Raw genomic sequence first — 27,438 nt, forward strand, 5'->3', positions numbered from 1 at the left:
CAGACAAAAGAGAGAGAGAGGAAAAAATTCAATGAGGTTTCCAGCCAGCAGTAGAGAGGCAAGTATACCAAGGATGTGTAAATTAAAATATTAGGAATTAAAAACAAGAACAATTACAACACTCAACACTTCACTTAGTTCAACAGTGAAATTTACAGTGGAACTGGTACCGAATAAAAATGTGTCAGGAGGAAGCGAGAAAATCTAGATGAGGGGAGCGAGATAAATAAAAAGCAAATCAAGAATGCAATGTACCTTCATTCCTTTGAAAGCAAGCAGGTGAAGTATTCAAATGCATCATGATAGACACTATGTATCATGAACAGACCAGATTATTATACAAATGTAATGTATCACGATAAACAGGTTTGGGATCATTATAGAGGACACGCATAACGGTAGCACAGGTGCACTGTAAAGGTGCCTGTGCTAGTACTGTTAGTAGCTGTAGTAGCACTTAAAAGCACCATGTTAAAAGATCTTAATATATCTTAAAAAAAATATTTTGTCGCTTTTTATTTAGTTTTTCTATTTAGTTAGTTTACTTTTGTCTCAGCTCTTGATTGCAAATTCTGAAAGGCGTCTTAAAATCCCAACGGCTGGGACTTTGAACAAGTGGCTTCATATTATAGGATAGAGATTTGGCATTTGTGTCAGTGGTCCAATCCACAGGAGTGCAGCGGAAGGAATAAGAGAAGGCATGCATGAGTCTGAGTGAGAGCCACACAGAGAGTAAACTAAAAAAAAAAAAAAGACAAGGTGTGAATATACACTTCCGCCTCTGTCCTGGCCCACTTCAAGAGGCTAAAGAATTCAAAGACAGACACCTTTTTAGATAGAGGAACAGTTTGAGAGGATTTGTCTTTGGATTCTTGAAGCCATTGTGGTAATCTATACCTCTACGAGACCAGGGAGAGGAAGAAATTCATGTATCACAGCTATGTGTATTGGAGCATGTCTGTGTGTCTGTGTGTGTGTGTGTGTGTGTGTGTGTGCACTATGAGTGAAAGGTCTATTTCAACAGGTGGTAGCCAGGGATTGGTGTATAGGTGGCTGGAAACAGCGAACGTGCTCTACAGTGGAACTGTCCGTCTCCACTGCCTTCATATACTTGTTGAGGATGGCGAAGATCTCGTTGTTGAGGATCTGGTATTTCCTAATGCGGTCTGCCATCTTCTTCAGGGGCTGGCGAGGAAAACAGAACAGGAAAGGAATAAATCAGAGAATTTTGAGATGTGGGCTCATGTGTCGGTTAATGTGGTGGATAAAGTATACCCACCACATTTTTGATGATCTCATCCTTCCCGTCCTGTCTTTGGACTTTGAGCAGGTGGTAGCAGAAGTCAAAGAGGTCAAAGCGACGCTGCTGTCCCAAAAGCACGATGATGGCGCAGCCGGCCCAGTTGAGCCCATCTCCGAAGCACTGCCTACAAAGCGTGTTACACACAACACACAAGTTATCTTTCCATTAAAAGTGAGGCAATAGTTTGAAACCGATTGAGGATGTTTCAGCAAAATAAAATGCAGTTCAATGCACATTTCCATCAACTTAAAAACACTTCAGAAGATGTGTAAGGATTACATAATTATCTCTTCCTTTTTCTCCTATATGTTTTTACTTCAAAATGTTGATGAGCACAAAATGCACATTTAGACTGGTTGTTAGGGGTAAAAAGTGGGTGTGCTTTTTTGTTTTCCTGTGTGGTGTTTTTGTGTGCCTCTCCTCCCCTCCTCCTCACATGCAGAGGGTGATTGAGCACACCTGTGCTCACTTAGATGATCAGGAGCATGCATAAAGACTGCAGAGGGCAAAGTTTGGGGTTAGTGAGCCAGTGTGGCAGCATGGATGCTGTGTGTTGGACAGAAGACTGAAAAAATAACTGTATTGCACCAGACTTGGTGATAGATACTTCATTTTGGACTGGGGGTGATTTTTTTTTTGTGTTTACTGATTTAGAGTCACTTTCTTTGCTTTTTAAAGACCGTAATTTCTGTTAGTGTTGTAAAGACCCTTTTGTACACCTAATTGTTTTCTTTTTTTGTAAATAACACACAAAACACAGTGTCTGTTTATACACACACTCTGTTCTCTTTTTCTTTTACCCTGGTTCATCATTGCTACTCCCCTCTTCCACTTAGCCAAATTGGGGAAGCTAATACTCATATTTCCATTTTTCCATATGGATTTACAACCAACAACATGTCTACCCAGCCATCCCATCTGCCTAAACATGAAGTGCAGTATTTTGTCCCTTTTCAAAGTGTACTCTGTAAAGTATAGTTTCTTAAGGTGCAGCCCATGAAATATATGCATTATATTTCATTCACGGTCCATTTCAATACTTTCACTTTCAATAGCTTACAGTTAATGCACAACATGGCTACTGTTTCAAACTGCAATAGGCAACAGGCATCTGTCAGGTTAGGGATGAAAACTTGTAGAGAGCTATTAGTTGCATGGCAACGAGTGACACCTCTCAACTAAGTTAGTGATTTTGTTAGACAACTCAGCAGTGTAATGTGGAAGTGAAATGGAGAAGATATTTTATTTTATGTGTGCACTGTTTCGGTGCTGCCTTTGTTCATATGCTGACTCTCCCCACTGGAGAGGCGCCATATCAAAAGTGGCAGCATGATATAAATGCTTTGTCTACTATGGCAGAAAGAGCAGAAGGGACATAAAGGTGTACTGAAAAAGTCAGTTTCCATTAAGCTTTAGCACATCTTCTCCATCTACACATGCCAACTTATGGTAAAAGGCTTTTTTTTTTTTTACAAAGTATTTGTACTCCATCTGTAAATCGACACGCAAAGTGCACACCTACAATACACAAACCAGCCAGGTGCCACTTACTCTGCTGTGAACTCGTGTGTGCCCACAGGGATGCAGTAGACAAACTGCATGGCACTCCACAGGCGATGGAACTCCATACACTCATCGACATGCATCACACCATTGGTGGGCGGAGGTCCGCGCCACACACCATCCTGCAGGAAGCTGCGGATGCGCGTCAGGATGACCTCAAACATGGAAAGGCCGCAGCACAGACGCTCTTTGGTCAGCAGGTCTCCCTCACGGGCAATGGCAATTTGCTGGTAAAAAAAAAAAAGCAATTATACTTTAATTTATACTGTATTATATTCACTTTATACGTTATTCTTAGTATTAAAATATTTAGGAAGAACAGAACAAAATTATTAAAATAATTCAACTGATGTCTTCCATCAAGTATAATAGTATATATAAAATACCCAATAATGTAGCAGAAACAAAGGATAAGACATGTCTGCTTTTAATTCTGTCAGTCTTCTGTCAGCGAGACAAGCGATTACTTCCAAGGCTGAAAGCACAAAAGTGTCAAAAACTGCAGTTCCTCTAATGGCCACTTGAGGCTGGCTCCAGAAGTGAGTCAACTCCTATAGACCCCATGTTAAAGTACTAACTTTACAGCAGATACAAACATGTTTACAGTGTGATAACAAAAAACATTTATGGTCTCTGTAGCTAATTTCAATGTTCATTAAAACTGCGTAGGGGATGATTTTTTTATAACTCACCCAATTTAGACGTCATTAAGGCTTGAAGTTACGCATAATTATGGGCTTGACCACTCTGAGTGACATGCGGGTGCCGTCTGTCGATAAGTTGCTACCACGGCTACAATGTCGGTTAGGTACCGTAACCACGGTGTGTACAGCTATAGCCTAGCCTTTTGCTATTTCAGTGTGTTTTCAGTTCATTGAAGTTATTGTAACATTTTGGTTGCCAAAAAAAGTCCTGTTCAATGTTTGGTTGTACTTTTACAGAAAGTACATTTTGTTTTAAATGTTTTTAGCCTGTTTTTCACAAGTAAAAATTAGTATTATCACCGTCTACCAGACTGATAATGGACTGTGCTAACCAAACTAGCAGCTAGCATTAGGCTAAGCTCCACCCTCCTGTCCAAATGGTCACTTTGAGTTCCACAAATCCAAAATGGCGATGGATGGCCAAAAATGCCAAACTCGAGGCTTCAACACAGAAGTCCAAAAACCAATGGTAGATTGGTTTATTATTATTTTTATACAGTCTATGCTTGAAGAAGGAGTGATGTTGAACTCACCTGTGGGGTTCCCAACCTCTCAATTAGAGGCACAAGGTGGAGTGGGGCATACTTTGCTTCCAGCCTTTTCATTCTCACCTCCAGACGCTCTCCCTCTATATAACACACAAACACAATGAGGGACATGTAGATACTGTTCAAAAATGACATCAATCAATGGGCACTGGATGAAACATGGTAGGACAGGTGATTTTTCCCCCCTCTGCCTTGCATTTAGTGCTTTTAACTGTAGTATACCTTTGATGTAGACTCTGGGCAGAATGTTCTGGAAGGGAGCGGCATGAAGCAGGTCACACACTTCCTCCTGGGACTAAAATTCAATCACAACACAAGAAAGGGTCACTTTAATTTAAAGAAATGAACTCACTTTGCTTTGTGGACACCTATACAGAGCATGCAGGAAACCATGCAGTGATGCTGATTTTAAAGAACCTCCCCCAATACTCTTAGCTGATTAACTTAGTCTTACAATGTTGTAACTCAGAATGATAACTTTTAAAGCATTTTTGACAAAATTATAAGAATACTGATATTATAATTTTGATGGATTATTGCTAACTTCATTTTATGCAGAGAAGAAAACTGAATAAAGGTGTGTCTGCTCTTATCACGAGGCTACATCTATCGAGCCATGATGACAGGCCAATATTGGCAGGATTATACATTTGCCAAACTCTAAGTACAACATCCCATCTAATCTGGTTTAGCAGCAAGAAGTCACGTTTATATCCACCTTAATAAACTCGAACCAATCAAAGTTAAAATGTCAGTGCGTTAGTAGTATTGTGGCAAGTCATGCTTATTTATCTAGGTGGCTGTTAGTCAAGACAGCAAGCTATAAATCAAACTAAAAGCAAATAAAATCGAGGCATGCAATGAAAAAAGGCACACATACAGGCAGTCTAAACCAACACACACACACACAGGCACACACACAGGTCAGCGCAATCAGACAGATATGGAAGAAAGAGTGACAGCTGAGAAGTGTTATGTAGACAGGCATCACAAGCTCCCACGACCAGAAGAGAGTGTGGAGGAAGAAGTGCAAATTTTATGGCAAAACTGTACCAGAAAGAAATGTACTCTCACCTCCTCCATGGAAGACAGGGACATAAACAGAGCAGCCAAATGTCTGCTTTCTTTTTTTATTTTTTACTTATTCAATTCTCATACAAATGATTTATTTAGGCTTTTGTGTCCAAAGCAATATTTTCCACTTTATTTGTATTTTCCTGGAAAAGTATAAAGACTGCACAATTGTCTCTTTTGCTTCCATGGCTGATTGGAGGTGAAACCATGCCAAACTAACATGCTATAAAAAGAAGAAACAGAAACACAGCAGTCCAAATCAACTAGAGATAAAAGAGGGGGAAAAAAGACATTCTCTGTGTTATTTTGGTACCAAAGATAAAACCTAAATCCTTACCACCTGTGGTAGTTGCCAGCGTGTAATGAGAAATAGAGTTGTATTTCAGAAAAAAAAAACATCAAAGATCCAACATACTTGGGGGCACTGGGTCCTGACGGTTTCTGTCCACCACATTTGATATAGGATGCGAATCATAAATTGGGCAGAAACCTTCAGGCACCCAGGTTATTGGTCACCCACACTAAAATATGGCTGTCTAGACGTTGGCGGACCCTTAGCACTGAGCATGCTCAGGGGCCACAGAGGGAATTAACAAACGAAAGTTTGAGAGAGGAGTTGAATAAGGGGTGATATCTAATATAACAATAAAGTACAGAGATAAACAACTTGTCTACACAAAAAGGAAAGAGGAAGAAGATAGGGGAAGGGGTATAATACAGTAATATAGAAGCTTGAAATGGAAACTAACTAAAATAAATGTCTTACCAGAGCTTGCTCAATGAGCAGGCAGAAGAGGATGGCATTTCCAACCTCCCTTAAGCTCTGGAAGACATCTGTCTTTAGCTCAGCATACTCAATGATATCCTTAAGCTGGTGGTGGAAGAACTCCAAGATACCTGGAATGGCAGAAATAACTGGATTAGATTAGAAAACTTCATTAATCCCCATGGGGGCAACTCAACAGAAAGTTCAGACATTATATTCAGAAAACAAATATATAGTACCACAAATAAATAACACCCCAGAGAGCCAGTTCAGACAGAATTAGAAGCCAAAAGCCACATCTTAAAGTGCTCATAAAAAAATCTGACCATTGCAGGAACATCGAAGGCATTGTTTTCTATTTTTAAAATGTAATGAAAAATGGGAAAATAAAGCCTTGATACCTCACTATATCCACAATCAAAACGTACAGTCAAGCTGTAAGCGTCCGCTAATGCCTCATTATATCATTGATAATCGATCGCTAACAGGAGGAATCAAGATGATGTCAGCAAGTCCGCCTGGCGGCTCTGACCCACATTTGGCGTGAGCATGAAGCCCTCACAGCAGAGGATGGGAGGGTCATTAACTGCTGACAGTAAGATCACAGACAGTAAGCCAGGTACAGAACTCAGGGTACAGAACATCAGTAATCTACAGATTACTAAGCCCTCCTCATAGGGATATCCCATCTGACTGTCCTCTAATCTGCGCACACAGCTCCGGCCAAAATGCACAGAGGCAGGTCAGGGAGTTCACAGAGATGTAAAGTAAGGAGGCTGAAAAAGTAAAGCATCTTTTGTGTGCCTGATCTAAATGTTATTTCTGTCTTGCATAGTGACAGATGGATCATTTATGACTCTTTCCGTACATGTTTTATTTAAATCATATTATGTCACCTTTCCCAAACTTGATTACCATTGCAGCGGAGCTGCTATTTCTCCCACTGTGTCCCAAATTGGCTCATTTACACCCCTCTTCACTGCTTTACAATGCTGGCTGTTTGATTCTAGTTGATGTAGTGGTTTGTGTGTTGTCAGCATTTTCTGCTGCTGGCTGTACGCTGCAAATGTTTAACTGCGGCCCCAAGTAATATCTTATTCCAGTAATGTTTCCGAGTGCTGACTGCACTCAAAGGGGACACACGTGCAAAAAACACTGGAGTGGTAAGCAAGGAGGAGGACTGAACTTGCATAAACTTGTATAATGGGAATGGAACTGCATGGTATGCATTGAAGTGTACTGAATGTAGCAAAAATAAAATATATAATATGAAAAACAGACCCAATGGCCCAGTGCTATTTATCTGACATAAAGAAGTTTTTCATTGCTAGAAAGATGGTCTTTAAAAAAAAAAACTGGGCTGTCTATGCAGTACAAAGACACAAAAACACTAAAACTGGTGTTACATGACCGGAGAAAAAGGAGAAAAAAGGACACTGGCATTTGCTTTTGCTCAAGAGATAAAACCCACCCATACTATGAGAATGCACTACACTGCACCAGACCAATAAACGCTTCCGCTGGTGGATAAGTTCTCAGTCTAAAGCTATATGCGAGCCGTCTGGTAACAGTCTGTGTCTATGGTGGTGGGCATAAAAAATAAGGCAGTACAATCTGTAGCTTGAGCAACATCCCCAAAGCCAGCGAAAATCCACCATATGACGTAGAACGATAACCATGACTCAGTGCCTGGGTGTCCTGAGAGTTACTGCAGAGGGGTCACCAAATTATTATTTGATATGTTTGGAAAGTTTATTTTTCCTTTTCAAAACTTAAAATGCACCTGAGTCTATACTTATACGAATCCAACATATCTAGCCATTTTCAACAACTGGAGTTTCCTCTCTCACCTACCTGAACAGCAAATACAAGTCAAGACTGCAGCCTGAGGCTGATAAGGCCCTCTGCTCAAAAACCGCCATCTGCCCAGTTTATTACACAACACAGTTTTATATTGAAAACCCTTTTGATGTAAAACTGTGAAATACTTTCATCTTTTTTTGTGACCCCTTGGACCAAGCACCCCTGACTTAGTTGGTGAAGGTGAATAATAAAACAGCTTGAACAGTCTGATAAGTTCAGAAAGATACGTCACTTTACTGCAGCCTTCAAAACCAGGAAAAGAATTACAATATTATGATAATTAATATCGACGATATCTAACCCTGTATCATGATATCGATATAATATCAATATTTTGCCCAGCCCTTAGAGTTCAGTTTTCATATGAATTTGTGAATGCATTTCTGTCTTTGACATGTTCACCACTCGTCTATGCATCTAAATGTCATAAGTATAATGTGGCATGAAAATTGGGGTTGTAAAGTCTACAGAAGTAACCGCACATGCTCTCTATTCACTGTAACAGTGGGGATTGCAAGCTCACCTGGGGAGCCATACTCATGGCGTGGTAGGCGGCAGATCTTGGGCATGACTTCTATCAGTGTCTTTACATACTGCAGTATGGTGCCCTGTAACTGCATAGGGATAGAGAAGATAAATACAACATGGCAATCAAGTGTAAGAAAGGGCACAAAGAGCAAAAAAAAAACCCAAAACACGTTCAGAATCCAGAAAACTGAGGGATACATTGGAGAATGAGGATAACTACCAGGCTTTTGACAATCTTAAGCAGCTCCTCCATCACTACGGCAATGCCTTGGTAACCAAGGAGACGGCAGATGGTCTTGAAGTGGGGCGGGCCAACAAAGTTTCTGTAGGAGCTGTATATGTGGGAGTAGGCAATGTTGAGAGGCTGAGAGGAGAGGAAGAAACAGAGAAAAAGAAGCTGTGTTAATCTGTAACAGTAGGAAGAAGGGTGTCCTTAATAAATACTGCCACAAGATTTTGAAAAATAATTAAATTTAGGTCATCATACCTTGGACCCATACAGGTAGTAAGGCTGTACGTTGGCTGGCTTGTCTCTTTGAGGCTCCTGGGTGAAGGGAATGGCTGTGCGTACAAAGCTGAAGAGAAAACAATGTTTAAAATACAAAGAAAGAACAAAAAATGCAGTTTTAAAGAGTACTGCAAACACCGAAAAACACTGACCGGTTTGTAGATCCGTTGTAGCAGTAGTTGGGGAGGAAATCGAAGTTGAGCTCCCAGAAGACATGGAGCGTGATTCGTCCGTAGGGAGCGGAGACGTTGTGGTTGGCCTCGCGGAACATGGCGTCAAAGCTGTCCAAGGTCATGTGCTTGGACAGGAGGCGGTGGGTTAGTCTGTTGATCTCCAGCAGCCACTCCAACTCCTAGGGGGAGGGACACAGGATTTATATGAGAACACAGAGTTGGTTTGATGAGGATTTCTGTTAGTTTTGGATTGCGTGTCCTTGGTTTTTCATCTTACCACTATGGAAGTGAGGTCCTCGCTCTCAAAGCGGCTGATGGCATGGTCCAGAGACTTGTACATTGCTGCTGAGATCCTCTGGGTGATCAGACGGTTCAGGTCAATGGAGCGACCTAGCAGCTACAAGACAAGGCGGGAATAGTTAAGGAATACAATATAACACACATATAAAGTACAAAAAGGTATTGCTGGATGAGCCATAGAGGACTGTTTTCATATTTCCAGTACCTGTACGTGTCTCTGTTTGAGCAGCGTCTCATAGCGGTTTGACGGAGGGTACGGGATAATCACGCCGTAGTTTTTACACTCTGCTCTGAAGCGCTTGTCTAAGAGGACGCTGTGAAACACATGGGATTCAGTAGATGAAGTTTGCAGAGACGATATCTACCAGTATCTCCAAATATACAAAAAAGAAGTCACTTCACCTACCTTCCAGCCATTGCTTTGTAGTAGGCAAAAATCTGATCTGCCAACTTGTAAACAAACTGGTCAAAACAGAGGTTTACCTGAGAACAAGAAAAACAATATGAATGTCCTGCTTTTAAAGAGCAATGCTGAGTTAAAGAATAAGGCTAATGCTGTATTTAAACTGCATGGTGTGGCACAGCTCTACTTAGTTCAGCTTGCACTTTTTTGTTTTTCCATTAGCAAAAGTTGTGGATAGTACCTGGAAGTTTTTTGATATCACCTCTGTCCAAGCAAGGATCAGAGAGAATCATCACTAGAATCACTACTTGCCCAAAACGGGACATCCCACACAAACACGCCAATTTTAAATAGTCAAGCTGCTTTAAATGTGTTGGTAAAGATTCTCAGTCATCCAGAACTACAGTCACGACAACCGCAAATGTATTATTCACTCACCTCAGATTTAAAAAAAAACTACAATGTAAAACTGTAAAAATGCAGACATCATTGCTTTTGAAAAAATTCAACAAGTGTCACATCAAAGCTGATGTCATGGCACCTTCACCGAGGACTAATGGCAGTGGAAAACAAAACTGAGAAAAGGATCTCGTACCAAAAGTGAGTCGAGCTGAGCCGCACCACACAGTGGAAATGAGGCATAATTCAAGTGATGGCAATTAAGACCTTACCTCAGCCTCAATTTCATCATAAAGGAACTGCTTCTTGAACTTAGTGAGAGCGTAGTAGCCGCTGTCGTTATACAAGTCTAGAGGATACAGCACATACCTGGGGGAGGCAGAATGGTAGTTAGAATACAGTCATGTTTGCTCAAGGTACAAACACAATCTGAGTTTGTCGCTGGAGGTTTTGTCTTACTCCATCATGGAAGGTTCCTTTGTCTCCAGGATGTGGTCAGTGAGGATCCAGGGCATGGACATCTCAATGGGGAACTGGATTCTGCGACCCATGGTCAGCTCCAGGAAGAACTCTCTGAACCACAGCTGGGACAGATCGCAGCACTGCTGCAGGGCCTCTGGACGGCGGAAAGAAACAAAGACACAGAAATAGGAACATATCAGATCATTTTCACAAGAGCTGCTTCAATGTGATCTGATCATATGGCCGTATTTTTTAATTTTATTTATTTCAGTTTGTTTTAAATCTATGTGGAAAGTTTCTGCTCACCGCTAAAGTTGAGCAGGTGTGTAAAGAAGAAGGATTGCTTGTGGAAGTCTTCTATAGCCACTACTATGGGTCCATCCAGACTGCTGCGGAGAGTCTTCTTCGACCCGCTCTTATCTGCTATCAAAGATTCCAGCATGGTGCGCACCATGTACAGCTGCAGAGGGAAGACAAAAGTAAAATGATAAAAACATTACCGGTACTTTTTACTTTTTTTTATGAGGCAAATTAAATGAACCATTATTAATCACTTGCCACGATGTTTAACACGACTGGCATTTTCTAGTCATACTTTGCATGCAGCATAAAGTTGATTCAAGAAAAAAAAGAACTGCACTATTTTGAGAGAAAAAGAAATAGAATAAAATATTTTTAACTTTCACAATAAAAGCCTTGCTCAGAGAGATCCCAAACACTAAAAATGTTGCAATTGCATATTCATGAAATATAAGAACAAAAAAACCTTTGAATCAGAAGATGTGTGAGCATCAGAACTTCAGACCGTTGTGCAGGTGGGAATGCTTTCAGTGAAACATTCTGTTTACAGTGAGAATCATTCTGTTTTCCCCCAGCGCCTGAAATATTTCATGTCCCACCTGTGTGCTGGAGGGGCCTACAGCCCTGCGGGGCACTTTGATGTCAAATCCACCTTTCGGGTCCTTCTCTCCCCTCAGACAGGGGTCATTTGGAGGTTCCCTCGCCCCCTCCCAGTCACAGACGGTCTTTCGAATAGCCTGAAGAACACTGCAGGCAAAGAAAACTGGATTATAGAAGTGCTAGAGGTCTTCAAGACAAGAGCTATGACATTAAATTTAATGCACGTTTGATCAGATGATCACCGTGCATGTGTACCTAATGAGGACATTCTTCTTCTTGCGTACAGCCTGGCGCAGAGGCTCTCTGAGGGTCATCTGGGCGAAGTCCTGCAGCGCCGCATAGATGGTATTTCTGATGGCCTGGTTAAACACTGACTCCATTCGGCCCATCAGAACCTACACAGGTCATTACACAGCACCATGATCATCGCTGTTAAAAGGTCTACCGACCATCCACTCGGTATTGAAGAATAATTTGACATTCATTCATGCACTTATTAGGGGAGTTAGAGTAGAAGCCCAATACCACTCTCATGCAAATCTGTCCATTAAAGATGCTCCTCTGACATGTTTTAAGACACAAAACTACTTAGCTCTGAAAAATGATTTGTGTTTGACAGGGTTTATCAGAGTTAAATCTTTATGCTAAACTACGATATTCAGCTTCTGGCTGCAGCCTCATAAGAGACACATATAAGAGTGGTACTGATCTTCTCATTTGCCTCTCAGTAAGAAAGTTATTAAGCACATTTCTCAAAATGACAAACGATTTCTTTATGATTATTTATGGATGACATCAAGGCTGTTTCTAATGTTCAATACAATTTTCTGACTAAATAAGCTGCATATCCATTAATATATATGCAAGCAAAGCTTTAAAAATGACAATCAGCTGTTGAAGACATTGATAAAAGAGCTGCTCAGGGTCACCAGTGTTTTACCTGCAGCCCTTTGATCATGGCAATGACCTCCACCAAGGCAAATTTCTCCTCACTGGTGTAATTGTATCGCGTGGCTCGCTCATACTCCTCCGCTGTGCCTGGACAGTCCTTATTACAGAATTTATCCGTGGGATGGACCAGCTTCCACGAATACTGCAAGAGACAAGCAGAGCTATAAATAGATCAAAGCTACAATGATCAATGGCATACCAAAAACTTTTCATGCCTAAACCCACGCATTATGACTGCTGCAAGAGGATTTTTTCCCCGCCCACGCACAAAGACAAGATAAAACCCTCGTTTCACTCACAACTTCCATGACATGCGTGCTCCACTTGGACAGCAGCTGCAGACCCCTCAGAGCGAGGTCAAACAGCTCTCTGTACTCCTCGTCGGACTTCTGGCTGTCCAGGCCCGAGCCCGTCACCACTTCACTGTTGCTGTAGCGCGCCAGCTCCGAGATGAAGCGGATGTGGTCCTCCCTGATCTGCACCATCTGCTCGCACAGGTTGTACTGTGGCGAGATGCTGCTCTGGGTGCATGTCCACCTGGGCGTAAAATGGAGAAGACGGAGGGTTGGGGATGGGTGGGAACAGATGGTGCAATGGTCAAGAATTGCAGGTATTGAAAACATTTTGTTACACTAGGTATATAAATGGCAAGACATGAACTCTTACTTGGACTTGTTTTCTTCGTAGTGGGCACTTGTCTCAATGTAGCGCGACAACTCTATCTGCATGTCCCCAAATAGTGGCACCACTTGAAGCTGAAAAACACAAGAGAAAACGGCTCACACTCATGTCACACACACGAACAATACAACTCTGGTTAAAAGAGATACTGAGAGAGCAAAAGACTCACTTTGAAGAACTTGTCAATCTTGCTCAGGTTGATCCTCTTTTTGGCATCAAGCTTATAGATATTGCTCACATTCCCATCCATCAGGTACAGACCAAAGCCCATCACCTGACACACAGAGACAAATTTTGTTTTACACCAGCAGAGGACATTTAGCCAGCAAAAGATTAAACTATCTACTGTTACAGGCCGGCAGCAGGAAAAGATGCGTGTACCTTGAGCAGCATGTGTTTCTCACTGGGTGTCAGATACATCTTGTTTTCGTAATAGTCGACACAGATGTTAACAATGTCTGCCAAAAGCTCCTCGTAGCCAGGAATCACCTCCAACTGTTGGTGCAGGCACTACACAGAAACAGAGGTGGAACAACAGGTCACCTTCAATAAACTCATTTATAGACAAAAACTAGAAAGGGCTCGTTGTACCATGCATATAGGGCAAAAAAAAAAAGATAGGTATGAACACTGTGTGAAAACCTTAAATTTTGAATTCAAACAGAACTAGAATTACTGCCTCGCAGAGATATGCATCCGACAACCAGTCAAGTTGCAGTTAACACTTGTCTGTCCAAATATATGTAGTAGTCATGACCAGGGTTGGAAATTAGCACCAGCCACGAGCCAAATGCTGGTAAAATGTGCAAGTGGCTGCTAGATTTACTGAACTCATCAGCTACAAAAACAATGGTAATCTAATAAGTGACTGGTAGATATTGGATTCCAAGGCTTAATTTACAAGCCTTGTTAAGAAAGTAGACAATGCTTCAAACATGTATGTTTTTGCAAAAAATCTACAAATTCTAAAGCATGGAGGCTTCATGCAAACCTTAAACCCCAAAGCACAGAAGATTTACATAATCAGCAAAGTTTTAAGATGGACACCTAAGATCAGTGTCACCAATTCAGTGTCTGACCAAATGCTCTGTTAGACATGTGTGAAAATTGTCATAATTAACGTATGGCCAAAATGTTTTGTAAGGTCAAAGTAACCTTTTACCACCGAAATCTAATCAGTTCATTGTTGAATCCAAATGGATGTTTGTGCCAAATTTGAGGAAATTCTCTAGAGGCTTACTTGAGAAATCATGTTCATGAGAATAGGACAGACAGACAACCCACAAACATAATGCCTCTGGCCTCAGCTATTACTATTGTGGAGGCATAAAAATTATATATTTTTTCAGAGAAATTGCAATGTTTTAATAGTTCATCATCAATAAATGATGAACGATGCAGTCTTTTCATTCAGCCAAAACAGTCAGTGTCTGTCATTGGACTGTGCTCACTTAAGTTTTAAATGAAGCGTCGGGTTACACTCACACACAAAACAATCTTACAAAAAGTCTAATTTTCATCCTCTTATCACTTCGTCTTTGGCAGGGCGGATGTTAATATTTAGGTTAATAGCTTATAGCTGCTCCACCAGGCACTTTCACTCAGATTGCACATCTGTCATGTCACCATAAAAGAGTTTAGACATTCACCTGCTCAGTTTGTCTACCAAGTTATTTCCTGTAGTTTGGTATGTTGGAGAGTTAACATAATCTGTATTATTTCAGACTTAAAATTTGTAGTCCTCTTTTGATTAAAGGTCTTTTGAGGTAATTACTTTTTACAATGATGCACTGAAAAAAAAACAGCTTTGAATCCCCTTTCAACTGCGGTACGACATACAAAAAGTCTAATTAGTTAAAAGAAAATTGTCCATTCTCTATGTCCTTACATACAGTAGTTACACATTTTTCCATCACAAAGACAGTCTAGAGTCTGCACACCAACCTGAGTGATCCTATTGTGGTTGGCTAAAAACATGGAGAGGTTCTGGGACTCCTGGATGGATTGAGGGTCGGCCATCTTCCTTAAGAACTGGGCTGCCCTGGAGGAGCAGAGGAGAAGAGAGATGTTATCTTGGCTCCAGCTAAACTACGCTACATTAGGATTAGAATTTCCTCACTGAAGGTTCACTACCTTTTGTAGGCAGAGTGATCATTCTTAACGCTACACTTCATGTTCTTCAGTTCATCCAGCACTGCAAACATGTTAATAAATTTGCCCAGAGTGAGCAGGTAGGCCTCAGACACAAAGTCCTTCCTTCTCTCGGCGTGACACAGACGCTTCACTTCGCTACAGAAGCGTTCGATGGCTTTCCGCTGTTAAGACAATGAAATGAAGACGTACGGAATTGTTAGAATCATTTAAAAACCGCAACTCTGAAATCAAAATGTAAGTCATTATATCCGCCCAATATATGTCTAGTATGTCATTTGACCTTTTCAGGTTCAGTTAATCCTTCAAATATAAAAGTCACTGTCATGCAGCTGACTCTTACCTGGAAGTACATGAACTTCATGAGCTTGGTTACTTCAGGTTCTAACACCTCCACCGTTTTCTCGTAGATCTCCACTCTGTTGGGCTGCTCATTGCATTTCACCTAGCAAACACAAGAGGGTGCCATCATACAGCTTAATTCTGCAGCAGCAGCACCATGTGTTGTATTCAGCTGATTCATGAAGCATTACAGTTTGCAAGTAAAATTGACCTAAAAAAGCACTTTTTCTCTCTCATTATATATATTTTTCCACCACCAAGGTTTCCTATTTTTATGTACATATAAGCTACAATTGTCCAATTTAGGGAAATCGTATTATGTACAATAAGGAAGTCACCCTGACAACCCAGGGTGCTCTCTGATTTATGTCAAAGGGACAGTTTCTTTCTGCGCGATGATGCAGTTAGCGGGTGTAGTTTGGTAGAAAGAAAATAGTGCCTACATCACACTGCTTACAGTAAATCTGTGGATTATCTTGATTAACCAGGTTATGAGTGCTGGGAAGAGACGTTGCTGTTGAGTTTTTCAAATGGGTTTTTATTTTATTTTATTTATTTTTTTGACACTTTAAGTGCCATGAGACAAGTGCCATCTGGTTCCCTTACATTCAAGAGCACGCCAATATCTTTAACACTGCAACTCACACCAAAATAATCTGGATTGATAGATAGCACTACAGTTAAGAAGAAAAATATGTATTTTTGATTTGGGGCTGAAATGTCCCTTTAATAACTTGTAACATGAGCAAATTGGCTTGATTTCTAAAAAAAAAACATCGGCAAAAGGCAATGAGCAACAAAATAAGAAATCATCAAGAAACGTACCTTAAGAAAATTACCTAATTATCAAGGTAATTATCAGGAAAATAACTTTAAAATCATTTTTTTTAAATGGAAAAAAGGGAAATGACCTGGAAAAGGTGCTTAGAATTTATAATAATTATGTAACATACTTTTAAATATGTAATTATGATCATTTGAAACTATAAATACAGTTTTTCCTTGTCCATTTTTTCCCCTCTTTTTTTCCCTAGACATTTTACCCTAGCTTTTTTATGGGTTTGAAAGATACTGCATCAATCTGCTCAGGGCTCAAAGGTTTTCAATACTTGTGAAAGGCATCTGAAAGCAACAGGAAAGAAAAGTGATGTCGCTCCAGGTTTTAAAGGGTTAAATGCAGGAAAATGCTGACAGCTAAGTCTCTTACCCAGTGGCCGAATGATTAGTTAAGACAACAGCCACATTTCATATTCAGCAGTCTTGACCATAGTTATGTAATAACATGAGGTTAGTCTGTGTTTTGGGGGTAACATGTGATGAGGAACTTGTGGCTTGATCGTGCCAGTGGATGAACACAGTGTGACAACTGCTGAGCAAGATCTCATCACGAAGAAACGAAATTCAACTGGAATGCAATAAAAATATTAGACAAGGTATGTTATCATGAATAAATGTGTGCATATGTGTTACCTGGGGAATGGCTCTGGAGCAGCTTCTCCAAGTATAAAGCATCACAGCATACTCATGCCCCTCCTCCAGCATCTCATTCTGTACAAATGGACAAAATAAAGTACTGCTTAATGCACACTTAAAAGAAATATTCAGCTGGCAAGCCTTAATTTCTTGTGTCTTTTACTCATTAAATATTTGGATGTTATAAATGGTTATAAATTCTGCACAGACTCTTGATATGTGACTCTTCTAAAATGTTGGAAAATATTTTGTGAGGCAAAATATTTCCAGCGTCTCAGACAAGTCACATATTCCAGGATGAATGGGGCCTGATAAATATTTTAGCAGGGGGAACATTTTGCCCATTCAGAAGTAGGTGAGACATATTTCTCAATCACTCCAGTTAAAGAGCGGAGAGTCCTCAAATAGACCGGCTTCAACCTCAATGGGACTTCCTGATTAAATGAGGTTAAATAAAGCGCTACTTCCCCTCTTTGCCAGTCAAATCACACTCTCCACTCATTCACCATCAGGGGAAAGAGGTTTAGTGGTCCATTGCCTGCCTGATTCACCAGTGTGTGAGGGAAGTGTGTGTCTATATGAGTGTGCATGTATGCGTGCGCCCTGCCAAGCCAAAGCCTAACAAAAGAGCCAAATGATAATCAATTCACAAAAAAACAAGGCTCTCTTTAAGGGAGTGAGGCTGCTTCCCACAGTCAGCTTTGTGTTCACTAAAAGGGGTACAGCGACTATTCATGATAAACAACAAAAATTTATTCAGCCAAGCAGATATAAAAACCAATACTATGGCAAGCCATGGCATTTGGTATTTTTTCAACATTTCTCACCATGCTGGAGTGCACTGTAGCTTGCTCTATATAACGAGCGATGCCGGTCACAAATGCATTCCTGTCTTCAAAGTTGGTGTCAAAATTAGCCTGCAGAAGGAGGGTGAAAAGAGTGAAAGGGGGACATTGAAAATGTCCCAACAGTTAGAGGGATGATGGTGGCTGGCGGTGACGGCGAGTGTGAGTGTGTACCTGGTACATGATGGAGGAGGGAGGGGGTTCGATGCATGGCTGCTGGTCCGGGAGGGGCAGCTCCTCCAGCAGGTCCACATTGGACAGGGCATCCTCCAGGGTCACGTGGGTCGTCATGGTAACAAGGCGTCACTCACACAACACCCCAGTCTGAGAGAAAAAGACACAGAGAGAGCTAGAAGTGAGATATGGTTGAAGAAGAAGCTTCATTACAGACAATAAGAAGATGAGAAATGGGACTGAATATGCAACCAGGGGTACTTGTAGCCCCGGGGGTTATTCTGTAGTTGCTCAGGGGTACATGGAAAGATGTGTAGAAGGTTTGATAATATAAAGTTATGACTTGATTAAATTTATATATCAATGTAATGACTGAGTCAGACCAAACCAGTGCAGACCTGCGCGCAGAAATCATAGTATGATAGGGTTCTTGTGCAATTAATGAAACGTTCTTATCTCGCCGATCACAGCATAGGAACAATTGAGCGTTGATAAATGAGGCCGCTGAAAACAATCGTATTTAAATATTCCGCCCCAATATATTCTTCTGCATGGCTATAAGGCGAGAAACTTCTCTGAGCAAGAAGTGGAAACGCTGATGTCCCAGGTCCAATTCAACCAATTTGGCAACCTAAAAAGTCGCATCAAAGGAAGTCAGGAAAACACAGTATGGTAAAAAATTCCCTGCTTAAGCCAACAGTATGACAGGGTACAATCAAACTCATGGTGATGCTGGAGAATTTTATCTATTCTTCCACGATATGTACCAACCTATAGCCTAGGCTTTACATTTTTAAGGGATGAATATATGGCTGAAAATACTTAGATGTCAGTTAAGTATATTTATTGTGATGCACTGCAAGTTTACACTGACTTAAATTTGCGTACACGAGTTGAGACCTGATCCTAGCCTCTGTTCACATCCACACTGATAAAAGCCGAGCTTTGCATGAAATAACTGTCCGCCCAGAATTCTGTCATATATTTGTTTTGTAGATAAAGACCAATGTGTGGGCTACTGACTTTGAATGCATGAACAATAATAAGCAAGTTAAAAAATTAGTTGGAATAAATAACTAAAAGTACTGTACTGATAATCCGTTAAAATAGTTTGAGGGCTAAAAGTAATGGAAAACAGTCATTTATATGTTGTGTATACTCTGTTTCTGTGGATCTCATTATGTACTTTTTTTTGTTTGAATGCTGTTGGTTTATGTCTAAAGTGGTTTTGGGTTCCTGGGTAACAGAGGAAATGGGTGGGAAGTAACAACTTTGTTGAATTTATTTACTTTGTGTTTGTGGGCGTATGTGTGTGCCATTGTCCCCAAAAGTAAAGGATATACAGATGAAAGAGAAAACTATCTAGACTGAGGTAATGGAAAAATAATTGAAATAGCCAACAATAATGGGTAAACAGTTGAAACAGACAGTTAATGACACAGAATAAACAAATGAAATCGTGTACTAAAAATAATAGATAATTGGTTAAAATGTTCAGGTCTTTCAGACTTAGCCAAACTTAACCAAAACAACCAAATCATCATAACACCAATATTTAAATAGTATGTGATTAAACATTTTTTCAGAGTAGTACATCTGAAACATAATGGGTGGTGTCAACAATGCACGAACCTGACAGGGCGGGTGAGTGACGAGTTTAGAATCCACTTCCTCTTATGAAACCCTGTATGCGGTGCAGCATGTCTGTGTTTTCACCCTGCACCTGTGTCCTCTCCCACTTCACTATATGTCTGTTTCAGACTAACACTCAGGGGAGGGAAAGGGCAGGGGCCCCAAACTGTTGCCTTTTTTACCTTTTCATTTGACTAGAGGTGCATTTGAAGCATATAATTCTTGAAATGCCAAGACCTAGAAATCTCATTGATCTGAGAGGGGCGGAAAATAGTCTGGCAGTGAGTGACATTTGACACACAAAATGTGCTATCTTGCAAAGGCAGTGGACCCACTGGCAACTGTGTTTTTCACAGAAGCTTTGGGTGAGCTGATATTTTGTCCTTTCATTAAAATTCTTATTGGATGATAAGTTGCCGCGAGGGTGCAAAGACAGAGGGATGACGTATGCTATAAAGCCTTCTGAGGCAAATTGTGATTTGTGATAATGGGCTTTATAATTATAATTGAATTGAATTAAGTTTAATGATGTATATGAACACATGTACGCACTCTGTGCATACAGCTTAAACATCCACAACTGATATAATGATTCTTCTCTATCTGATTAAGACTGTGAAATATGAAGATATATCCTATTGAGATATGACACTATACATTGTCTTAAACATTGGATATTGTTATATCGTGATATGGAATAAATTGTGTCTTTTTTCCTGATTTTTTTAAGGTTCCATTACAGTAAAGTGATGTATTCTTCTCAACTTAACAGAGAGTTGTACTTGTTATAATACTTGCCTTTACCCACTTAGTCAATATATCTATATTAATTATGATTATTAACCAAAAATGCAGTTGTTTTAATATTTGTTCAAAGTACCAATAGTCATTCCTACAATACCGTCACATCAAAGAAGGAATTTGTTAAAAGAAAATTTGTAATGTTTGATTCAGTCTTCAAATTTTAGCAATAATGAACTGCTTTTGAGGAGATTTTAAAATATTGAGATTTATATTGTGTATCGAGATATAGCCCAAAAATATCGCAATATCATTTTCAGCCCATATCGCCCAGCGCTGCATCTGATCCATCCTTGGAATAAATGGTTAGACCCCTTTGAAACAGCACAGCCATTGCTGTACCTTCTTCCTTATTATAAAACACCAGCCCAGCCAAAGCAGTGTGTATGCGCCCACCCGTGTATCATGTGCCTCTCAGAAATGTGTGTTTTACGTCTGACCTGGCAGACAGGGCTGACAGGACCGATAATCAGCTTAATATTCACAGCCAGGGAGAGCACAACTAGGGCCGAGAGGGCCAGGGGCCAAGCAGCAAAGAGAAAAGAGGCAGATAAAACTAAACGTGGCTGTCACTCTTCTCATTGGTAGACGAAGAGCTTGCAATAAAAGAAAGTGTTGCATCAAGTTGTAAAATTGTTAATGGATAGTCATTTTTAATTCAGTGTAGATAAAGTTGGGTTATGGGACCTTATGCAGTCAGACAGCTTTTTGTTTGTCCTTTTAATTAGCTTCAGACAGAAGATCAAATTAACTGATAGGTGAACCTACCTACTTCTTTACACACAAGCGGCAGTCAAAACATGTAAATGTCAAAGCAGCTGCTGTTGACAAATATCCACATGTAAAGTCAGTGTACGATATCATTATGTAGTTGCAAAAGATTACATAAAACTGATCATTATCACAATGACAAACCTGTTACAAAACACATTGACGGAAACCTACATCATACTGTCACTGAGACGTTGTTGTTAGTAATGCCTGCTGCAAATGTGCACACACACTAACACTGTATGGCGTCAAAAGGAGGTGGGTGGAGTTTCCTGTCACATCAGACTGTCGTAGTAACATACACAGAGGTTATATTTGCATGAAGTAAACCATTGGTCTTGAGGCTGAGTCATCAAAATTGTAATGATCAGTGAACGACACGTCAGTGTATTGGCACAGGAAACCCAAATGGAAATAAGGTTCATTTATCCAAAGTGAGGTTAACTGGATTCTTATGTCAAATCAATGTCATGGCGTCTCCTTTACTGCCGTTATATGTATGGGCTAACTGATATTGGCAAATTGTATTATTTTTTAGTATTTTCATTTTAGAGTACTACGGGGATGACAGTTTTCTGTAGGATGACATTGAAGTTAGCATCACCTTGCTTACCTGGTCGAAATGCCTATGGGATTTTTTTCATCGGATTTAGATTACTGAAGAAAATAAGCTCTGTGGTAAACAAACGTTTATGATACTTACACGTTTTGTTCAGCAAGATAATCTTCACAAATGAACACCACTTTCAGGATTTTTGAAGCCTAAATGCAAACACCAGAAGTAAAAAGCTTGAATATTAGGTTACAAACAAACTACACTTACGTGTATGACAATCTTACGTTGCCATCACAACACGGCTGTAAAGCCATGTTTGGCGCGGTTCAGTGTGATGATGTTCTGTCGTGTGATTTAGCCACTTGTTAGCATTTGCCTTTTTTAAGATACCTAAAAGCTTCATAGTTCATGAGTTACTGATGTATTTTATGTTGTAGAACAAAACGTGAAAGTGTATTTAGGTTGTACTAACCACAGTCCTTATTTCACCAAATTTCCATTGAAGAAGTCTTTTTCAGAAACCCTTTCTTTTGGTCAGAATTCAAAGGAACTATAAATATGTGACTAATTGTGATACACTACAAGTATAAAAATTGAGCAAGTAAAGGACCTGCAGATTAGAAATGATGCTGGTGCACACTGATGAAGATATAAGCCCTGTGCTTCTGCAACCTTGTAAAGTTTAAGTAAAATTCTTTTTTTTGAAATTGTTGTTTCCTGTATTGTTTTAAATGCTGTGACTTCACAACCTGGATTGACACACTCAGTGATTCTTTGAAGGCTCAGCTGGTTATTTTTAACTGTTCAGCTTATAGAAAATGAAACATGCTGCTCGCTACAAGGGCTTCTGTCAGGCAGACAAGCATGCTCAGTGCTACTAAAGTCCCATCTGTGCTTGGGAATACAGATGGGGACTGAAGCCTGGGTTGGCTGAATAAACTTTCCCACCATGTACCCGACTCTGTTCAACAGTTGGTGTGTCTGTGTGTGTACATCTTTACAAAGCAAAGGGCCCCTTCATTCCCTTCTGGACACTTAGTAACCTAGCTGTAGGGCCTTTTTCACACCGGAACGGACAAGTGGGACCACACAAGACAATTCTTCTTAGAAATCCCACACAGTAGTCGGACTTGAACATGTATGAAATGCATAGTCCCCCTAAAGTTATCTCTGACATTATAACTGAAGCCACTACAGATGCTGGCTTGGGTCAGATCTCCACATGACAGCACTAAACCATAAGGATCCAAGCGCTTTGAGGAAGCATTAAAAATATTACAAAAAATAAAAATCAGGAATAAGGGGGAGCAGGAATGCAGCATTTGTAGAAGAAAAGCATGACCAGTATGTGCTGCTGGCATGTGTGTGATGCATCTTGCTGGGAGAAAGAAAGAGTGAAAGTGTGTCAACTCCAGGGTCACACCACTCAGTGGGATCTCCCCCCGGGGCTAGCTTTGTAATATATATTCATCCTCATAATAAGATGAGACCTGATCAGCGTGTGGAGGAAATCTTGAGCATTTAGCCACGTGGGCACACATGATCGCTCACAAAACATTCACTGACAAACATACACTGGTCACATGTGCGTTCCAGCAGCATCTCTGCAGTCTACAGGACGCTGGCTAGCTGAGGCATTTGACATGCTGATTGTCATTTCAAAGACCAGCGCCGCAAAACTGCTGCTGTCTCATGATCCCCATGATGCCACACTTTCCTTTTAGGCTAACAACAATGACCATCACATGAATATGCAATGGAGGGAAAGAAAAACACATGCATGGCTCACATAACCAAGCCTGACAGGTAGAGAGGAAGGTAAACAAACACCTTAACAATCACCAGCCTTTAAATTCACAAAACATTCTTCTTAGGTCTTTAATCAAAGTTGTTTTTTTTGTAGATTTGTGTTACTTATGATAGCGTGCAGTATCGATCTTGCACTGTTTACCTCTACTTCTCTTTTCTTTGGCTGCTTGGTTATATCTGTGTACAGGCCTTTGTCTTTCTGGCTTTGTCTATGAATTCACTCAACTGAAACCGGCAACAGTACTACCAGCTGCTGATGGCTGCTCATGAGATGTTCGCTATGTTAATGCTTGTAAAATGGTACAACATATAACTTAAAGTCTACCACACGTTACAACAAATCCCAATGTTAAGAAAATATTAAGAGAGCAAATATTTGGCATGTTTCTTAGTTTATGATTCAGAAAATTCTATAGATTGACTCATTAATAAATGAGTTTATCTTCAAGCACTTAGATTTTACATTGATATCACTGAGGGTAATGACCTCAAGGCTGAATGCAATAAACCAGTGATTCACAGCGTCGGATTATGTTATGTTTATCAGGATTACTGTTTTACTTTCAGTACACACTAGAAAATTCCATGACTTTTCCAAATCTTTCAATGATTTTTACTAATTCCATGACTTTTCCAAGTCTGGGAACCCTGTGAAGAGTGTTGTGATTCATAATAACATAACATAACATAACATACCATAGCATAACATTTATTTAATTTTAAAAAGGCTTCATAGTTCACTGAAAAATAGTCTTCTTTTCAAATCTGATGTAGATTACATTCAAATCTAACATATCTATAACTATCCTTTAACCAGGGTTCCTGCACATTTTCATAGACAATATTTCAAAACTTTTCCATGACTTTTCAAGGACTCATAATACATTTTTTTCTTGCCTGCTTTACCAGCGTTTTACAAACATATCTGAGTCAGTCTCTATTAACACATTATTGAAGATAGCTGGCATACATGGAGATACTTTTATTTTTGAAAAAGGCTTCAAGAGGTCAATCAATAATATTCTTTTTTTTTTCCTTCTTTAAATCTAATGTAGGTCACATTTTAATCTAACAAATCTATAACAATTACCTTGTGTTGTTCTTTCATATAACCAAGACTTACATAAGTGTGAAAAACATCAGATTATACCATTAGACATACTATATGAGGGGTCAGCGGAATATTTTCTTGCTTGTTAGGGCTCCTTTGTTTAAAAAAAAAGGTTGAAAACCTCTACCATAACCAATTATCTAGAAATCTACAATATGTTACAAAGTAGGGATGCATGATGTTGGACGTTTTGCCAGTATCCAATATACCAATATATAACAACTTATCTGACCAATAACTGATACCGATGTATCCACTTTTTCCCCGCCTAAGTTTATTGAACGTTAAGTCTCTTCTGTAGTGGAATTAACATCATAATATGCATACTCTTATCGCGATGGCCCAGTGACAGATGGAGACATGAAATCCAATGCTTTTCAATGTATGTAAATCGTTCATTGTGCAAAATAAGAAAAATACTTCCACTCAGGGTTGATGTTTTGTATGTGTTCACTTTGTGAATAATAAATAAAATAAAAAATGGATAAAAAATATTGGTTTGTGTTTTCTGTAGAAATCAGCATGTTGGCCTATTCTGGTATTTCATTTTAAAGTCAATATCGGCCAATTCTGATGACGTGTCGATATTACTATGCGTCCATATATTATAAACCACATCTACTGCATGTCTGTTCTGCTCTTGGTGAGGAATCCCTCATCTGATGCTAGGGTTTCACCCTTTGTCCCTATTGTATTTCTTTTTCTGTAACCAAATCAAGGGTCTAAGGACCAGATCATAACATCCTTTGACACATATTCATGATTTAGATCTATCTAAATTGCCTTGGCGAGAATATAAGTGTTTTTTATTTTATTTTCTTTGGCTCAGTATTAGCAGCAGCGAAGCATCCACAGCCTGTCATTACATCACTGCTTGCTGGTGAGGGTCTGGCATACAGATTTACAACTCAATGAGTCTGCAACAGTAGCACGGTCATATTTCTACTGCAAGTCACTGGATGGATAGATAATAATCACAGAATCGATCTAAATAAATAGTTTGGTGTTGGATGAGAGAGCAGTGTTTAGACGTTTGTGCGTAACGGAAGTAGGTGAACCTGTCATTTGTGCATCAGTAGCAGGCCTGCCTGCCATCATGGCTGTGAAAACGTCCATAACGCATTAACACGCTGTGCCCTGCTGGCCGGATGGGTCAAGGGGGCGATACAGGAGAGAAAAAGGGCACAAAATGATGAAAGAGAGTGAAAGCTGCGATGTGAAATCGAGCCGGCTGAAGCATCAAATTCGCTCCCCTCCTTATCACAGCAGACATCTCTTTGCTCTGTACGGCGAAAAAAACCCCAACCATGTTATCAGGTCAGAAAATCGCCCAGCTTTTCCGCGATCCATCTTTCATCAGTGCACTTGCTACACAGAAACCCTCTCCTCACCCCACCCATCTCAGTGTGAGCTACGATACCGATGCAAGCTAACGGGGATCCCATTCATGTGTCAGAATGATCCGCGCAAAAAACCGGGACGCTTCATCCGCCTCACGGAGCGCGATTTCTCATCCATATACCATATTATCTTATTTATGCACGGACGTAAAAGTATCGGGAATGATGTACGGTAAGGGGAGTAAAGAAAAAAAAACAGCCCTCCGGTCTCCAGCCATCATCACTCCCCAGCGCACATCCCCAGCCCCGTTCATCTTTAGCGCTGCGGCTGCATCCATCGCTACATTTAACACATACCTGTCAATTGCATGTCCGTCCGGTGAGATCCAAAGACGGGCGGCCGGTGTCGCGTTGTGCGACGGCGATCCAATGTTTGCTGAGCTTTTTTTTTTACCCTCGACTTCTGTGCCGATTGATGCTCTAGTTTCGCCCCGTACCTACCCAGTGCTAATCCACCCCACACAAAGAGCAGAAAATGGCTGCAAGTGCATTTTCTTAAAGGGACAGTCACAGCGGAGTGATGGGTGATGATGAGGGGCCCCCCGACATGTTGATTCCACACTATTAGCCGACATTTTTAAATGTAGTCAGTTTTTATTTAATGTGTTTTATTGTGTTATTTTAATGCGTCCTGCCCTTTCACATGACTATTCACATTAAAACAGTATGTCCGTGTGTGTGTGAGAAGAGGGGCAGTGGTGATAGTGAACCATGGTATTAAATAGGCCACAGGGTGTTGTCCTTTCAAGAAAGAAAATCTAAAGTATAACCTACTTTTTATATATATTGCTGCCATTGAGATTGTAGTGTATGTGTTGCTGGTGGTGGTATTGTTATTTGTTGGTTGTTTGTTTGTTAATTAGGCAATTTATCTTTAAAGATATAGGCCAGTGTGTTAGAGATAAAACTGTTTATATTAAAACAGAAAAAAAGTATTATGATACCACACAAAATAAAACAATGGTCATCTCTGACCCCTGGTGGCAAGATGCCACTGGGACCATATTGCCCCAGGCCTTTTTTAAATTATTATTAATCCCACACTTTAAACTGTGTTTAGCAGGTACATATATGGATTTGTAAAAGGCATTTGATCATTTTCATTTTTGATCATAAACTATTTTCTTTCGACCTAACTACACTGGCCAGAAAGAAGTGTGCATCTACTGCTAGCTCACCTGGCAGTACTGAGCTAGTTTATATTACAGCTCAGCTAAGGAGGACAGCATTAATATTTACATATCTAT

The 27,438-nt window shown here is 40.2% G+C and overlaps 1 protein-coding gene across 1 annotated transcript; it reads right to left on the reverse strand.

Moving 5' to 3' along the window:
* Positions 1-523: 523 nt before the first annotated feature.
* Positions 524-26,634, reverse strand: cyfip2 (cytoplasmic FMR1 interacting protein 2). The gene is made up of 30 exons (XM_042493019.1): positions 26,489-26,634; positions 18,112-18,261; positions 17,920-18,009; positions 17,090-17,167; positions 15,621-15,722; positions 15,260-15,441; positions 15,071-15,167; positions 13,508-13,636; positions 13,296-13,400; positions 13,112-13,200; positions 12,745-12,982; positions 12,435-12,587; positions 11,750-11,889; positions 11,494-11,641; positions 10,901-11,054; positions 10,592-10,748; positions 10,405-10,501; positions 9,737-9,813; positions 9,536-9,644; positions 9,308-9,427; positions 9,010-9,209; positions 8,837-8,924; positions 8,570-8,713; positions 8,345-8,435; positions 5,959-6,089; positions 4,341-4,413; positions 4,104-4,198; positions 2,855-3,093; positions 1,280-1,427; positions 524-1,185 (listed from the first exon to the last, which is right to left on the reverse strand). Exons 2-30 carry the CDS (start codon positions 18,226-18,228, stop codon positions 1,018-1,020), a joined length of 3,759 nt encoding a protein of 1,252 aa, XP_042348953.1. The 5' UTR covers positions 18,229-18,261; positions 26,489-26,634; the 3' UTR covers positions 524-1,017.
* Between the last annotated feature and the right edge of the window lie 804 nt (positions 26,635-27,438).

This window comes from Plectropomus leopardus, chromosome 9 (assembly GCF_008729295.1).
Source record: "Plectropomus leopardus isolate mb chromosome 9, YSFRI_Pleo_2.0, whole genome shotgun sequence".
Taxonomy (NCBI): Eukaryota; Metazoa; Chordata; class Actinopteri; order Perciformes; family Serranidae; genus Plectropomus; species Plectropomus leopardus.

Bases quoted from the DNA above. Each gene is read 5' to 3' on its own strand.
- cyfip2 (XM_042493019.1), bottom strand. From the start codon at position 18,228: ATGACGACCCACGTGACCCTGGAGGATGCCCTGTCCAATGTGGACCTG. The intron at 15,723-17,089 runs GTAACACATATG...TGTGTTTGCTAG, and splicing joins GCTCCAGAGCCATTCCCCAG to GTGAAATGCAATGAGCAGCC. The intron at 9,645-9,736 runs GTAGGTGAAGTG...TGTGTTTCACAG, and splicing joins TACAAAGCAATGGCTGGAAG to CGTCCTCTTAGACAAGCGCT.